Source organism: Daucus carota, chromosome 9 (assembly GCF_001625215.2).
Source record: "Daucus carota subsp. sativus chromosome 9, DH1 v3.0, whole genome shotgun sequence".
In the NCBI taxonomy this organism is placed as follows: domain Eukaryota; kingdom Viridiplantae; phylum Streptophyta; class Magnoliopsida; order Apiales; family Apiaceae; genus Daucus; species Daucus carota.
In genome coordinates this window covers 27,230,138-27,244,775 of record NC_030389.2, presented here as the reverse complement: position 1 = coordinate 27,244,775, position 14,638 = coordinate 27,230,138, and the positions used below count along the sequence as shown (strand labels likewise).

The 14,638-nt window shown below is 35.9% G+C and overlaps 3 protein-coding genes across 4 annotated transcripts; 1 reads left to right on the top strand and 2 right to left on the bottom strand.

Annotated features, from left to right (window-relative positions):
- The first annotated feature begins 192 nt into the window (after positions 1 to 192).
- LOC108200321 (ETHYLENE INSENSITIVE 3-like 3 protein) lies at positions 193 to 3,686 on the top strand. 2 transcript variants are annotated; one of them, XM_017368433.2, is made up of 3 exons: positions 210 to 358; positions 572 to 2,512; positions 3,411 to 3,686. In XM_017368433.2, the coding sequence occupies exons 1-2, from the start codon at positions 330 to 332 to the stop codon at positions 2,487 to 2,489; spliced, it is 1,947 nt and encodes a 648-aa protein (XP_017223922.1). In that variant the 5' UTR covers positions 210 to 329; the 3' UTR covers positions 2,490 to 2,512; positions 3,411 to 3,686. The 2 variants fall into 2 exon arrangements, with proteins under 2 accessions (XP_063940764.1, XP_017223922.1); XM_064084694.1 differs by lacking the exon at positions 3,411 to 3,686 and having other exon boundaries at positions 193 to 358; positions 572 to 2,675.
- Positions 3,687 to 5,180: 1,494 nt separating this feature from the next.
- LOC108200811 (serine carboxypeptidase-like 2) lies at positions 5,181 to 9,132 on the bottom strand. The gene is made up of 13 exons (XM_064083965.1): positions 8,892 to 9,132; positions 8,644 to 8,789; positions 8,346 to 8,422; positions 8,037 to 8,153; positions 7,684 to 7,786; positions 7,547 to 7,590; positions 7,165 to 7,266; positions 6,987 to 7,073; positions 6,754 to 6,894; positions 6,143 to 6,214; positions 5,873 to 5,991; positions 5,588 to 5,701; positions 5,181 to 5,446 (listed from the first exon to the last, which is right to left on the bottom strand). The coding sequence occupies exons 1-13, from the start codon at positions 9,023 to 9,025 to the stop codon at positions 5,296 to 5,298; spliced, it is 1,407 nt and encodes a 468-aa protein (XP_063940035.1). The 5' UTR covers positions 9,026 to 9,132; the 3' UTR covers positions 5,181 to 5,295.
- Positions 9,133 to 11,073: 1,941 nt separating this feature from the next.
- Positions 11,074 to 14,200, bottom strand: LOC108200583 (FT-interacting protein 3). The gene is made up of 2 exons (XM_017368790.2): positions 11,389 to 14,200; positions 11,074 to 11,236 (listed from the first exon to the last, which is right to left on the bottom strand). The coding sequence occupies exon 1, from the start codon at positions 13,728 to 13,730 to the stop codon at positions 11,424 to 11,426; it is 2,307 nt and encodes a 768-aa protein (XP_017224279.1). The 5' UTR covers positions 13,731 to 14,200; the 3' UTR covers positions 11,074 to 11,236; positions 11,389 to 11,423.
- Positions 14,201 to 14,638: the final 438 nt, after the last annotated feature.

The window sequence follows — 14,638 nt, the reverse complement described above, 5'->3', positions numbered from 1 at the left end:
CAACGATGTGTAGGATCATTCTCAAAGATAGTTTATAATATTTTATTATTATTTTAGCAATTTTTATACCTAATAAGTTGTGAATTTCAATGAATTTATCCAAACACTTAAACAACTTATAAGTATAGAATTACTTATCACTTTTAATCAAGAAATCAGTTAAAAGCAATAAGTAACTTCTTTTAAGTTACGCGAAACGGCCCCAAAATCTCCTTTTTTATCAGTATCCTCTTGTGTTTGTTTCCGAACATACGCATATGCATACGCTGGCCGTCGCTGCTGCAATTAGTTTATTCTTTTTGAGTTAGGGTTTACATCTAATCGAATTCATGGAAGAAGAAATTGTTGCAGATATCAGGTTCCTATCTCTCTTATTAACAATTCTCTGTATGTATATACTGATTTTGTATCTAATAATTCAGTTGATACCTATTTATTCAGTGTATGTGGTCTTAGATTGATATAAGCTTTATAGATTCTTGTTTAATTAAAGGGGATATGGGTTTTCATGGATTTTGTTGACTTGAAATGGGTTTCTAGTTTATTCGAATTTGGTTAATGCTTTATGCAGTTGGGATGATGAGTTGAGGTGTCCAAATATAGCGGATAAAGATGTTAGTGATGAAGAAATTGAAGCGGAAGATTTGGAGAGACGGATGTGGAAAGACCGGATTAAGCTCGATAGGATCAAGCAGAGACACAAATTTGCGGCCCAGCAGGCTGTGGACCACCGAAAGGATAAGCAGATCACTGATCAGGCTCGACGTAAGAAAATGGCGAGAGCGCAAGATGGGATTTTGAAGTATATGTTGAAGCTTATGGAGGTTTGCAAAGCGAGAGGGTTTGTTTACGGGATTGTTCCAGAGAAGGGTAAGGCTGTCAGCGGAGCTTCGGATAATATTAGAGCTTGGTGGAAGGAGAAGGTCAAGTTTGACAAGAATGGACCTGCGGCTATAGTTAAGTATGAGGCCGAGTGTTTTGCAAAAGCTGAGGGTGTAGGTTCTGAAAATGGAAATACGAAAACTGTTTTACAGGATTTGCAAGATGCCACTTTGGGGTCGCTTCTATCGTCTTTGATGCAGCATTGTGATCCGCCTCAGAGGAAGTATCCACTAGAGAAGGGCATACCGCCACCATGGTGGCCATCTGGAAATGAAGATTGGTGGCTGCGGTTAGGGTTGACAAAGGGTCAGAGACCCCCTTATAAGAAGCCACATGATTTGAAAAAGATGTGGAAAGTAGCGGTGCTCACCTCTGTCATAAAGCATATCTCACCTAATTTTGCAAAGATCAGGAGACTCATCAGACAGTCAAAATGTTTGCAGGATAAGATGACTGCTAAGGAGAGCTCGATTTGGTTGGGGGTGTTGAGTAGAGAAGAATCCCTTATCCTCCAGCTTAGTAGTGAGTATGGGGGATCTGCAACCAGTGAGACACCTTCAGGTGGTCGTGGTCAGAAGAATAGACCTTCCAACAGTAGTGACAGCGACTATGATGTTGAGGGTGTTGAAGATTGTTTAGGGTCCGTTTCATCCAAGGATGGAAGCAGAAAGCAGCTGATGATTGTGGAAACATCTCTTCCTTGTCATATTATTTCCCCGCCACTCCAGGGAAAAGAGCAAGCAGATGAGCAACCTAAGAAAAAAAGACGACGTTTAAAACCAAATGTTTCAGTACAACAACCTGTGCTACCAGTAACTGAGCCTGATGATGAGCATCAAAGCCCTTTACCCGACATGAATCAGTCTGATGCACAGTTGGCTTCCCAAAATATGCATGCAAGTCATCAAAAGAGTAATATGGTTGCAGAATTGATTCTTCCTAACAAGGATACTTGTCGAGAGTTCAGGTTGCCAGTGCTAGAGTTGAACAATAATCACTTTGTTCATACTTCTGCTAATGTAACAACATTAAACACATTTTCAAGTGACAGGTCTGTTCCGGATCCAGTTATGCAACGGCAGAAGCTTAATAATCAACGATTCACTCGAGGACCTCAAGAATCCGTATTGCATGTAGTACGTCAGGAATCTGTTTTACCTAATGTGCCTCAGAGTTATAATTTGCATTATGGCTCTCCTCATTCTTCTTTGCATCCTGAGGCTGAAAATAATGTGTTCCTTCAAGGTCGACCATATGATTTTCTAAATGCACAAGTCACTCTTCCTGCTAGGAATGCTGAACAGCAGTCCCGTATGCTATATAATGAATTTCATACTAGGCCAAATAGTTCTGGAGTCAATATGCCAGTATCACAGGAAAGTAGAGGTGCATTACCTGGACATGATTTTAGCAATTATATAAATAATACATTTGACAATGAGCAAGGTCGATCTGTTCAGAGTGATTATGGATCTCCCCCGTTGTCGTTAGATTTTACAGAATTCGACAGTACATATAATCTTGGAATTGGAGACACGGATCCTTTAGATGACCCAGATTTTGACTTTTTACTGGATGATGAAATTATGCACTGCTTTGGGGCCTAATTGCTGCTGCATCTGCCTATATGGTATAGACTGTCTCTCCTTTTCTTTTCTTTTCTTTTTTTTTTGATTTTTTTAAAAAAATAGCTTGTACTGGTTTTTGTAATTATTTTATTCTGAAAAAACTATAAATAAATTGATTATGTTATTTATCATTTTGTTAACTAAAAAACTTTTATTACTGACACACACATGCCTTCTGAGACTGAGACTTGAACCCTTTCCAACTGTTGGATGAACTGTTATTTATTTTGTCAGTATACTGCAGGAAGTTCTAAAAAATGAGAACCTCTTGATGAGAATTTGGTGAATGTATAGTTTTTCACCCTTTCTTTTTGGTTTTTTTGTTAGTCTCACATATTGTTTATATATTGAAAGACTGTAATTTATGGTAAATGCTGGAAATTCCCAAGATCCATAACAACTGAGTTGATATGTCATCTTGAACACGATTATCTTTTTACTACATTAGAGTTTATGCACCAATGGACAAAAAAATGATTTATTAAACAAATCAATGGATGGATGGACTTGGGAATGCATGCAACGGGGATTGTTTATACCTCGAGTAATGTTGAAGGCTTTAATTTGTCAAACACTCCATAGAAAATTGTGTATTGGTGATATCGTTGGTCATCAATTTGATTGATGGAGCAATGACATTTACCTGCTGATTGCAAAATGTAAAAGTCTATCAATTCGTTAATTTATGTCATTAATCAATGATGATTGGAAATATTAAAATAGTTGATGCAAGAATTGATTAATTTGAGTACAATGGGTGGAGATGCTCTTAGAATTTTAATGACTTTTGACTTGGAAAGTGGTCTGTTTTTTGGTGTTACCTTGTTCTTGTTGGATGCCAAACTGCATGGAGGAACATTAATGGAGGAATAACTTAAGTTTTGTTTTGCGGTTCTACAGAACCAACAATGGTGTTTTCTGGCTGTTGCATCTCCATCAATTTTTCTATTGATTTTCAAGCTCTGTGCGGAATACTAGAGATTTTATATCTGTTTGAAGCCTTCTAGGTAAATATGCTTGTGAATGATAATTACTGGCTTATTGCTGTCCACTGTAATTACCTTGTCCAAATTGACTCAGTTCTAGTTTATACAGTTTGATTTTCCTGTATGTACTGTTAAATCATGCTATATGTGTGAGCTCCAAAAGAAATAATAATATTACTATCTCCAGATATTCGAATTATTTTCTAAATTATTGGAGTGATTATAATTTACTATTACGCCATTTGGAATGACTAATATCATTTGGGTTAATAAAAGTGAGTCATTAAAGTGGGCTCAATATAGCAATATATGTCACCGAACTCAAAACAGTCGCAAATTGATCACAAGGTTATGATTTCTGGTATTTATAATAATATATTTTGATTTTATCAAAATTTATTTACAATTTATATTTTATTGTCAACAGCTAAGTCATGGAATATTAGCGGCTATCACTTTGACTTATCAATTGTTAAATATAGTATGTTTTATCGTTGATAACTACAACAAAGAAAAAAAGACACACTGTCACATGAGTTGTGTGTACAATCTATTAACTTAATGTAATAAAAAAAGATAACTGTCACATGTTGTCAGTATAATCTATTAACTTAATGTAATACTCTCTCCGTCCCAAAATAGTTGTCACATTTGGTTTTGTGCTGGTCAAATTGACTAAAGTTTGACTGAAATTTATTAATATTTTATCAATTGGTAAAATAAAAAAATTATGTCATCGGAAATAACTTTTAATCTACTTTAAGATGTAATTTTCAGTTTTTTAAAATAATAAGTGATTAACTTATAATCTTTGGTCAAAATTTAGTCAATTTGACCAATAAAAATAGAAATGTGACAACGATTTTGGGACGGAGGGAGTATTAAACAACTCAAAGGCTGCCATTTTTAGGAACACAATATAGCCGTGTCTAACAAAGAAAATCTGTCAACAAGACAAATATTTTCAAGAATGTGCAAACAAAGAATAGAATACGGATGCACCTTTTTTTTAGGATAGAAAGCTAGTTTATTTTATGTCAAAAAAAGGTTGTAAACTTAGGATATATAAGTACTGTAGTTCATTTGAAAGTATCCATTCATCTGGAGAGAGTAAACAGCTGTGTTATTCAAATATAAAAGAGTTTTTCAATATAAAAATCTCTGATGTGGAAAAATAAATTCATCTGAAATTTTTAAAAGCTCTCGTTTCATATTTCTGTAATTCTATTCACCACTTTTAAATACAATCAGAAAAATTTTAAAAATATAAAAAATATTTAACCCCTTCTCTGATCTTTCTCATAATATTATATTTAAAACATAATATCGTTGAAAGCTACTAATTTCTTGTGGTACTAATTGTGGAGAAGTGAGCCAATAGTCTCTGGAAAATAACTTTGTCTTTGTATCCAGGGTATTATATTAATCAACCATCCCTCAAAGAAAAATAAAAAAAATTAAGCAATTGCTTTATTTGTAGTACAAAGAAACTCATAACACATGGATGTTGCCATTTTGGTCACTTTATCATTTCTGTGGGAAGATGGCAAGTTTTCTGTGCTCTGCTCCACATAGCAGAGAAGAATGTATCCAAGGGGGCATTCTGGTATGGCCATGTATGCATAGAATGAGTTACAATGGAACGTTGGATAGCCACCTTGCAGCCATAGCCAGACATTCCTTTGGTCTGTACATCGGAGCTGTGTGACCTCCTCCCTATAAATAACCAAATGCGAAAACTAGTTGGATCAAATATGTTAAGAAAACTTCAATAATATAAGCTGATATTGTTACTGCAGTTAATTAAGCAGGGGAAGCAAGTATAAGTTAAATTTTGAAATAGAGTCATCTTCAAGCCTTTTTTTTTTTCCGGGTTCATTACAAAATGTACTCGCCTTAACTGTTGCGAAAGTGATGTTGTATCCATGTTGCTTATATTTCTCCGTGTATCTGCATAACACAGAGAACAATTGTTGTATTAACTCAGAAGTTAGGATGAAGAAAAATCGATTAAGCCATGCCCCTAGTTGTTTTCAGCAAATTGATAAATGATGCAGGAAGAGATGGAAAATGGGAATTCGGACAACTTACCCTGCAATTTCATCGTCGACAAACCATGGTCTCCAGTTCTCATCCATAGTCAGGTTGAGAGATCTTATCCATCCTATTGTACCAATATATGGAATCACCATGTCATGATCACCACTGCAGTAATTGTACTACATCGTTAACAAGAACTTGATAATAGTCTTATGAAACTTGAATAAAATTTGCCTCTAACAAATGAAGCATTCTGACTAGCCAGATAACAAAGCATTCGGACTGCACTTATATAGTGTAAATTCACTAAATGAAGATAGGAATTTTCGGTCATACCTGTATGCTAGAACTCGATATTTCTCCTTAGTAAGGACATAATGATACTCTAATACATCTGTTACATCTTTGACATAAGGTATGTTCCTGTAGCACCTCTTCCATTTACTTATTGTGCCCTGAAACTCCAAATAGATAATGCTTTAATTAAAACATAGAAATATACTCTGCAGGCAACAAATTATTATTTCATTTACTGAAACATTCACGACAAGAGAAGTGCCTAATTGTTTAGCCGGGGAAAATATTATGCTGTAAAGTATAACTTACATTTCGAACATGAAGGGCTTCTTGAACATGTGGATTATTTGCCCAAGCATAAGATAGCAGGTAACTGTATTTCTGCAGACAAATATGCATTTACCATATTAAAATATCTTACAAGGTCAGATTCTGTCGTATAATGGACTTCAAACAATGCTTGTCTATAGCACTTGTCGCCAACAAATAATGATGGCAATGTTTTCGTTTTCCACCATCAAACAATAAAATTTTCTACTGAAGCTTTCAGGAACCGAAGAGAGGAAATATATTAAGGACCAAGGTCAGGAACATGAAAACTTATGTCATTTGTCTGCAAATGCAAAATGGGAAGAGATTGTTTTGACCGATCATTTTAAAGGTTCAACTGTTGAAATAATGTAAGATTGCATGAAATGGTTCTACAATTGGTGTTTTAGTGTCATGTAATACGAGTATGCATTTTAATTAATCTTCCACAATCAATTCTTGTGCGTTCAGTATCTTCTCAAGATTTTGATAAAACCTTCTCGTTGCAGAAAATGAAAAACATTAAGACAAAAAATTTATATACCGACAAGACTCAATCATTATGGGAGTTGAAAAGAAGCAATAAACAGACAAAAGGAGAAGCAAATTACTCGACACCACGGTTTATCATGCCATGATGGGAAGAGCACGTCTCCGTTGAATCTGTAATCTGATTGCACCTCATCTGACTCTGGTTGATCACCACCACAGTTCACTTCCAAAATATGTTCAGGATCAAGTTTTGAAATGCACTAAAGTATCAGAAACAGTAAGATCACAGCTAGCAATAAAAATCAGAATCGTTTTTGCCTAATATTGAAAAGTTTTTTGTTGTCCTAGGTACCTCTTTGATACGCTGAATTGCATTAAGACAGGGAACATTGTCGGGGTCCACATAAAAAAATTCACCATTGCAATTTTTTCTGGCCAACTGCAGGCACAAAAATTCACCATTGCATTAAGTGTTTGAGAAATGGTTCAATCAAATAGTTCTAAATGTACAAAGATAAAGGTTTTGTTACCTCGTAGTATTCATCTGAAATCAGTCCCATTCGATGGACAAAAATGAATTTTGAATTTACTGCTGTTTGATAATTAACTAATGGGTTGCCAAGTATGTATCCCTGTTGTCAAAAATTCATGATACAAGTGCTCACAGTTTAAAACACAAAAGATATCAGTTTAGCAAATCTGGACTTAGAATTTGACAAAAAAAGAAGTGCAACACAGTAGGCATATGGAGCATGCATATCTGCAATACTACACATTCCTACTTCTGCATTGAGTTATTCCCTCAGAATGCAACTCCTTGTAACATCAATAAATGAAAAAGCTAAAATTTTTTTACTTGTCAATACCCTTATTGCAGAATCCTATTAATATACAAGGAAATAGAGAAAGTACTTGGAGCTGTAGAGACTGGTATGGTGTATCACATGCTTCATCACCTGCAGTATGAGCATTATGGAATTTTAATAACTTATCACACAGCTAAATTTTAAGATATTTACTATCCTCAATCACTAGATAGATTAAAACACCTTTTGCTATTTCATGAACAACGAGTGGCACAAGTTTTCCAGCATAGGAGTCACCGGCAACATAAAGGGGGTTTCTGGAAAATCTTGGGTGATCCAGTAACCACTGCAAACATTACAGACTTTCCACATTTATGCATAAAACAATCTCAAACATTTGCACAAACCCAGGTTTTTAAATATATTATATTATTCTCACATGGACATCAAATCATCAAACAGTAGCCTACGTTACTGGTCAATAAAAGATAGGAACATCCGAACTTTCTTGTTAGAACACACATACATCCAGTTCTTTAAATTGTTCCACTGAAATTATGATAATATATCGTTCTTATCTGTAAATTCTAGCTTGCCTCTATCAGAAATTTGACAGTATCCTGTGCTGTCTTTGAATCAGAGTTGTAGGGCTCTGAAGTTGCATAAGAAAATCCCGTGCCTGCTGGTGCATCTAAAAAGAGCATGTTTGCAATCTGCATAATCAACAAATCAGGTAATACAAAACCTATTATACTAACAGCATCATTACAATAAAATTAACATATTACATAGGGCATGTCTCTTTATAATCCAATACATAACCCACAATCTGAATTTTGGAGAAAGCTCTATAGTAATTAGTAACCCAAAATGTAAAACAGAAGAAGACCAGGTAGCAATAGCACCTTGGTCCATGAGTACGGGTTTAGGGTGAGTGATGGTAAGCCTCCATCAAAACTCGAAAAATCATATTGTAGTGGACCTGCAAACGTTAGAAACTACACATCACACACATACTATATGTTCACTTATTCGACAAAAATATAATCATTTGCTTTCGAATTACAGAACATTTGTTACTATCCTAAACAAAATTTTCCCAGAATGACTTATATTTCAATTAAATTCTAAAATTACAGATAATTATTATAGAAAAAAGAAAGTAGAGTATGGAGCAATACTGCAATAGGTAGAATTGATTACCAATTTCATAAACTAGGCCTGAAAAACCAGAGCAACCAGGGCCTCCACTAAGCCAAAGCACAAGAGGGTCCTTAGAAGGATCATTTTCAGACTCTATGAAATAGTAGAACAGATTCACATCATTCAATCCGTCAACTTTGACGTATCTGCAAAATTATATAGCATACAATTATAAATTTATACATGATTCATCCGGTCCCGACTATTTCAGAATCCTGGTTCGCAAACACAACACAAAAGAAAAATACCCAGTTTCAAGATTGAAGGGCAGGGGAGCAGGGAAACCAGGAAGTTCGTTGACTATTGATTTTGAGGCTGAAGCAACGATGTTATATGTAGTGAACAGGGCCATTACTAGTTGAAAACCAGGTTTTAGCGCCATAACTTTGTCAAGAATCTAGTGTGCTATAATGTTCTGGTATTTGTAAGTTGTTTTTCTGACACAAGTCAAACACACAGACTCAGATGCTTCATACAATGAATCATATGCGGACAAAAGTGCGAAAAGTTCGTATTGTTTGGACTAGGCCTGTCAACGGAGCGGAGCTCCGACCCGATCCGATCCGATCCGGAGCCTTTTTAGCGGATATGGATTAATCAGAAAAAAATCCGATCCGAAATTTGATCCGATAAGAAAAATCCGATTATATATGGAGCGGATATGGATTTAAGGTGATGGGATCCGTTAATGACCCGATCCGATAGAATATATATAATAAATATAAATAAATGATTATATTTTTTTAGTTGTAGTAGTTATTTTTAGTTATAGTAGTCCATGGATATTATTTATGTGAGTCGTGGGTTGTGATTGTGTTTGATTAATTGTTTAATTAACTAGTATGAATAAGTTGTAAAGTTATAACAAATAGTATTGGTATCTTGAAAATTCTATTATTTTGTGTATTTTGCCTCTTAATTTGTGATTATTAATAGAATAAAAATGTAAGAAGCTACTTCGATCACGGCGTCTCATTTCATCCTATCCTTCCTTTAAGAATCACTTACATGATTTTTTTAAAAAATATTTTTAAATCTAAGTAAAAAAACTAAATGGATCCGGATATCCGATCCGTGATCCGTGATCCTAATGGATCCGGATATGGATCGGCCTATAAAAAATCCGGTCCCGATCCGATCCGAATCCGATAAAATAAATGGATATGGATATGGATTTAGGCTGATCCGATCCGAACCCGATCCATTGACATGCCTATTTGGACACATGACAAGTGGTATAATATTTGAATAACTTTTTTGGAAAGGTAAATGAGAATTCCTTATAATGAAAAAGTATAAAATATATTCTACTATAATTTTATTTTTTTAACAATTCAGGGTTATATGCTTTACGAATATGTATTTGTTCTAATATTTATCAGGATGACCAGAATCAAATCTGGTGCCGCAGGACGAACGAGAATAAACCCACAGCCTGGATTATACGCTCTAATTTAAATTTTCATTGTTTGATTAAGTATATTTTGTATAAATATGAGTATTTTTATTTTATGACTCAACTTTTCCATGTGTAAGATAAATATATGTCGTCATTTTGCTTCAACGCATATGGGAATACAATAATGTTCAGATTTTTTTCGTTGTATTCCTTCCTTGTGTTGTATTATCATCAATTGATAGTTAATCGAGAATTTATACACAATTATTTCTATTTCGTGATATCCTTCATAAGAGTAGGATGTGGGAGTCTGAGAGCACCTGTAAGCTATTTTTCTTAAAAAAAATCTTAATATTCACTCTATCTTATTTTAATATTATTCATCTCATGGTCAAATTTAGTTTATATAGGAAAAAATATGTTAATTATATTGATTTATTTATAAAATAATATTTTTTGTTAACTATCCACGTGTTTAAGATGATTGAATAAAACCTGTAATTTGATTGATGGAAAACTAAGAGGGACGAAAGGAGTTTAAAATAGCAATTATGTGAGAAATTATGAAATATTTTGAATATTATATTCTGATATATATATATATATATATAATATTATAATTAATTGTTTAAATATTATATATTATATATATAATAAAATAGGAGTAAATTGTTCAATATAAACCATGCTCGTATTGTTTATGGCATCACTTAGCTAGAATTTCGTCAAGACTTCATACATGTCTTGAACAGGCTCCACTTAGTTTAAGAGCTCAAACTTGACCGCACCTCAGTCGTATTGGAACTTTTTTCGAACATACTATGGCCCCCAGTAGACTTATCGCGGGATCCATTCCGAGCCTTGAACCATTGTCATTATCCTTAATTACATTAGTTTATATTTTATTCTTATTTTAATGATTTATATTTAAAAAATAATGAAATTTTGGGGCGGCTGACTGCACAGGTCCCTGCCTCTGATAATAAACTCACTAATAAAGATGAGAAATGACTGAATTGACTCTTGGAGCATGACAATCTATGAATTGAATGGCATTCAAACCAAGAAAAAAGAAGAAGAACAATGAATGGCGTCGTAGAGGCTACACATATATGCTTATATTATTTTTCATCAAGGTTGTGTCCTCATATAATACAATTCTTGGAAGGTTCGAGCTGCATGCCTTCAAGGTTGCTGTTGCAGAAGAAAAGGAAAAATCATAAGATGACTAGAAATGATTATTATATCTCTACAATAAAGCTGGATGGACTAGAAATAAGACAATACAATAAATCATGAGAATGAGTACACGAATTGATTAGATTAAAATCAACAATGGGAGTTACATTTTGGGTAAAACAAACCAGAATTCCACTCTGCTTCATATCATGCAGTCTGTTTTCGCAGGCAGCCTCCGGAAGAAATTAGCAGGCAATGCAGGAAGCTTCTGTCGAAATCTCGGATGCCTCAACACGTAGAATCCCATCAGAAGCGCCACCACTTGGAAAGGCGTAACATAGAGCACTATTGCAGCCATCAAACAGAACGTAACAAACAACGCAGAAGCCCTCGGATCTCTCCAATTCAGCAGAGCCTGCAGCCTCTCTCCCTGGGCTGCCAAGTCTCCCACCACAGTCTGAATCCTCCCTCCAATGCTCCTCAGCCGATCATACCTCATTCTAACCGTATCTGAGCCTTTGGAAGTAGGGAACGTGTCAAACTCTTCGTCTAATTCATCAGAACCAACTGCATCAGCGTGTGACAGACGTATATCCATATGGGGAGGATGCCTCGGCTTCCATCTGTACCTCCACAAGCCGATGAAGAAAAGGTACAAAAAAGTTGTTGGGAGTATCAGTTCAGGAAAAAGAACTAGAATTACAAATAGTACGTGAATCAAGACCGTTGTTATAGGATTTTTCCAGTTGCAAATCTTGTCAAACCATTTGCCAATTGCAACAGCACTGCTCAAGACATTCATGACCCTGAAGAAGTTGGCTTTGCTTCTTCTGACACTCCAAATATGTGAGCCCACGTCAAGCATAAACTCTACAACTTCTTTTTTAAGTGCAGGCTCAGCGCGACTGAGCCTGACTGAAACTATTTGAGTAGCTTGGTGCCTCAAAATATCCATTTGGATGACGGATAAGGGATGGACATAGTGCATTTTTGGCAGCATTGGCTGTGAATATTTGCTCAACATGTTAACATATGAAGTGCATGAAAATCTCACAGCCAACTGAACTTCTCCCATTTTCTTAACTCCTGAGGGCTGCAACACAATAAGCGGATAAGAATGTGTATAGACTCGTTCTGTCTCCAGAGTTGACAACCGAATCCTGACCTTCCCAATTCTTGAATCCTTTCCCCCTCCATGTAATTGTCCGTTATCAAACACACCAATTGTGATCATAGTACATGGATCAAAAACTTCCCATGTGTATTGCTCGTTCCATTTTGGACCAAAGCTGTCTATAATAGTCCTTGTCCTTACCCATTTCGGACCATATTTAGCCACACAAAAGGCATCCGTTGTTGCTCTGCCATCCCTCGTCTTCATAGGAGAAAGTCCAGTAGCACTTATGATTCCCAGCTCTAAAAGGCCAATGCTGGACTTCCACAACAGCTTTGAAGTTGGCCTCAGGTCACTACAATAGTGAGTGGACTCTTCCAGAACGTGATATCCGCCATCCAAACTCAGCCTCAGATGAATCCTACTGGCGAATTTCAGCTCCTTCTTTTCACCTTCAACAACTGCATATTTTTCAAGATTATGCCACCTAGAAGGCACAGCCTTATTGTCAAGCCTCCTGTGGAGACTTGTCAAAGGAAGCACACATTTCCCCATGAAATCGTCTTTGTTAGCCTTATCTTCCACAGTTATGACCAAAGGTTCCTCAAATGGTTCTGCAGCTACAAAAACCAAGTCCTCATTCCACATTGGATTAACACCCTTGACTGGAGAAATTCTGGTCTTCAAAGCCTGATTTCCAAGAATGACTTTAACTGATGCCTCGGGGGCTTTACCCTTGTCACTAGGAAGCAAATCTTGGCATTCAATAACATTTACGCGTACATACCAAAGGCGAGGAGATAAATAAACCTTCCCTCGAATCTTGGTGATCCCTTCTCTACCTACACTAGCTGCATCTGAATGCCAAGCATCAGGAAAGGCCTCATCAGCCTGAGTTCCTTTCCAAACAGCAACCATGATCTCCCCATGCTTCATCTTTTGCCCTCTTTTATCTTCCAATCTATACCATTGGGGCGCGAGTGGACTATCTGGTGGCACGCGCTTAGGAACATCAACAAGATCAAACAGAATCCTCCCAATGAAGTCATCTATAACAACATCCTTGTCTTTCACCACTACTTCAACAAACGAAGACTGGAGCCTGTCCTGCGAAAAGGCAAACACATAATCCCACTCGGGGTTTGGTTTCTTTTCAAAATGCTTTGTCACTCCTTTGTAGTTTCCCAGCTTTACTTCAACATATGGATCACAACTACCAGTGACATCTTTTCCTGGTAGATCCTTGGCCTTCACGACACGGACATAGAGGTATTGCATCTGCTCAACAAGGTCATAGGCACATGTGAGCTTATCACCAGTGATCACCCCTGATCCAGCAATTTTTGGCGAGGTCTCCTTGAGATCAAATTCAGCATTTTGTGGAGGACGCTGCATTTTCTTTATTACTGAATTAAGCACAAAACAAAATTAAAAACGAAAGAGATTGAAATAGAAGAGTCAGAGAAAAATCACTCCAACTTCACTGAAATGCTAGTCTGCAGCAACAATTTGTAAGAAGAAACAAAATTCAAAATATCAACAAATTATGTCCTGGTTCAAACTGATCTCTCAATTATACATGGTCTTAAATGTTATGCTTGGTCTCTCTGAGGTTCTAACAGGATTGTGTGATCACAGTAGCAATGAAATATCAGCGAAACCTTTACGAATAATATGTATGAGAATACAGCAAAAGACAAGCAAAGAGAAACAGAGAAACAATGTGAGGTGAAAGGAGAGAAGATAGAGTAGTTGTTAGTTGGTTTGAATTATGAGAAGAAAAGGAAAGGTAGAGAGGAAAGGATGGATGTTAGAAGATTTATTGAAGAAGTTGCATGGTTATAGTAGTAGTAGAAATAGTCTTGATTTTGTGAATCTATGGGGAAATTCACATGCACAAGTTATGAACCTAACCCGGTTTTATCTTCATTTTACTGTTTAGTTTGGTTTGGACTTGTTCTTCACATCAGAGAAACTCTGCCATACATGTACATGATATATAACTAAAAGATGAGTCATGGTCCCTGACATACGTGTGTCAGTAACATACATTCAGCGGAAAAAATCATGGGGTGCTATAGCATCATTCATCGGAAAATTGCTTTATCCTAGGATATTTCACGTCTAGCGCTTTTTTTCCGCATTCGTATGTTCTGGACGAGCTGCCGTAAAAGATCATCAAATATGGAGGTGATCTCACACAAATTATAGAAGGGTAATGAGAGAACAAAATGTGAAGTCAGTAGTAAGTGTATTTTACATTAAATTCTACTATTAGAGTATTTTTGTTCTGTAGCCAAGCC

What these genes read in the sequence shown, in the direction of transcription:
- LOC108200321 (XM_017368433.2), top strand. Translation starts at nt 330, where the DNA reads ATGGAAGAAGAAATTGTTGCAGATATCAG. An exon ending in GAAATTGTTGCAGATATCAG is followed by an intron (nt 359 to 571) that starts GTTCCTATCTCT and finishes TGCTTTATGCAG; the next exon opens with TTGGGATGATGAGTTGAGGT.
- LOC108200811 (XM_064083965.1), bottom strand. Translation starts at nt 9,025, where the DNA reads ATGGCGCTAAAACCTGGTTTTCAACTAGTAATGGCCCTGTTCACTACA. An exon ending in AGGCCTAGTTTATGAAATTG is followed by an intron (nt 8,423 to 8,643) that starts GTAATCAATTCT and finishes TAACGTTTGCAG; the next exon opens with GTCCACTACAATATGATTTT. An exon ending in ACCCGTACTCATGGACCAAG is followed by an intron (nt 8,154 to 8,345) that starts GTGCTATTGCTA and finishes TTGATTATGCAG; the next exon opens with ATTGCAAACATGCTCTTTTT.
- LOC108200583 (XM_017368790.2), bottom strand. Translation starts at nt 13,730, where the DNA reads ATGCAGCGTCCTCCACAAAATGCTGAATTTGATCTCAAGGAGACCTCG.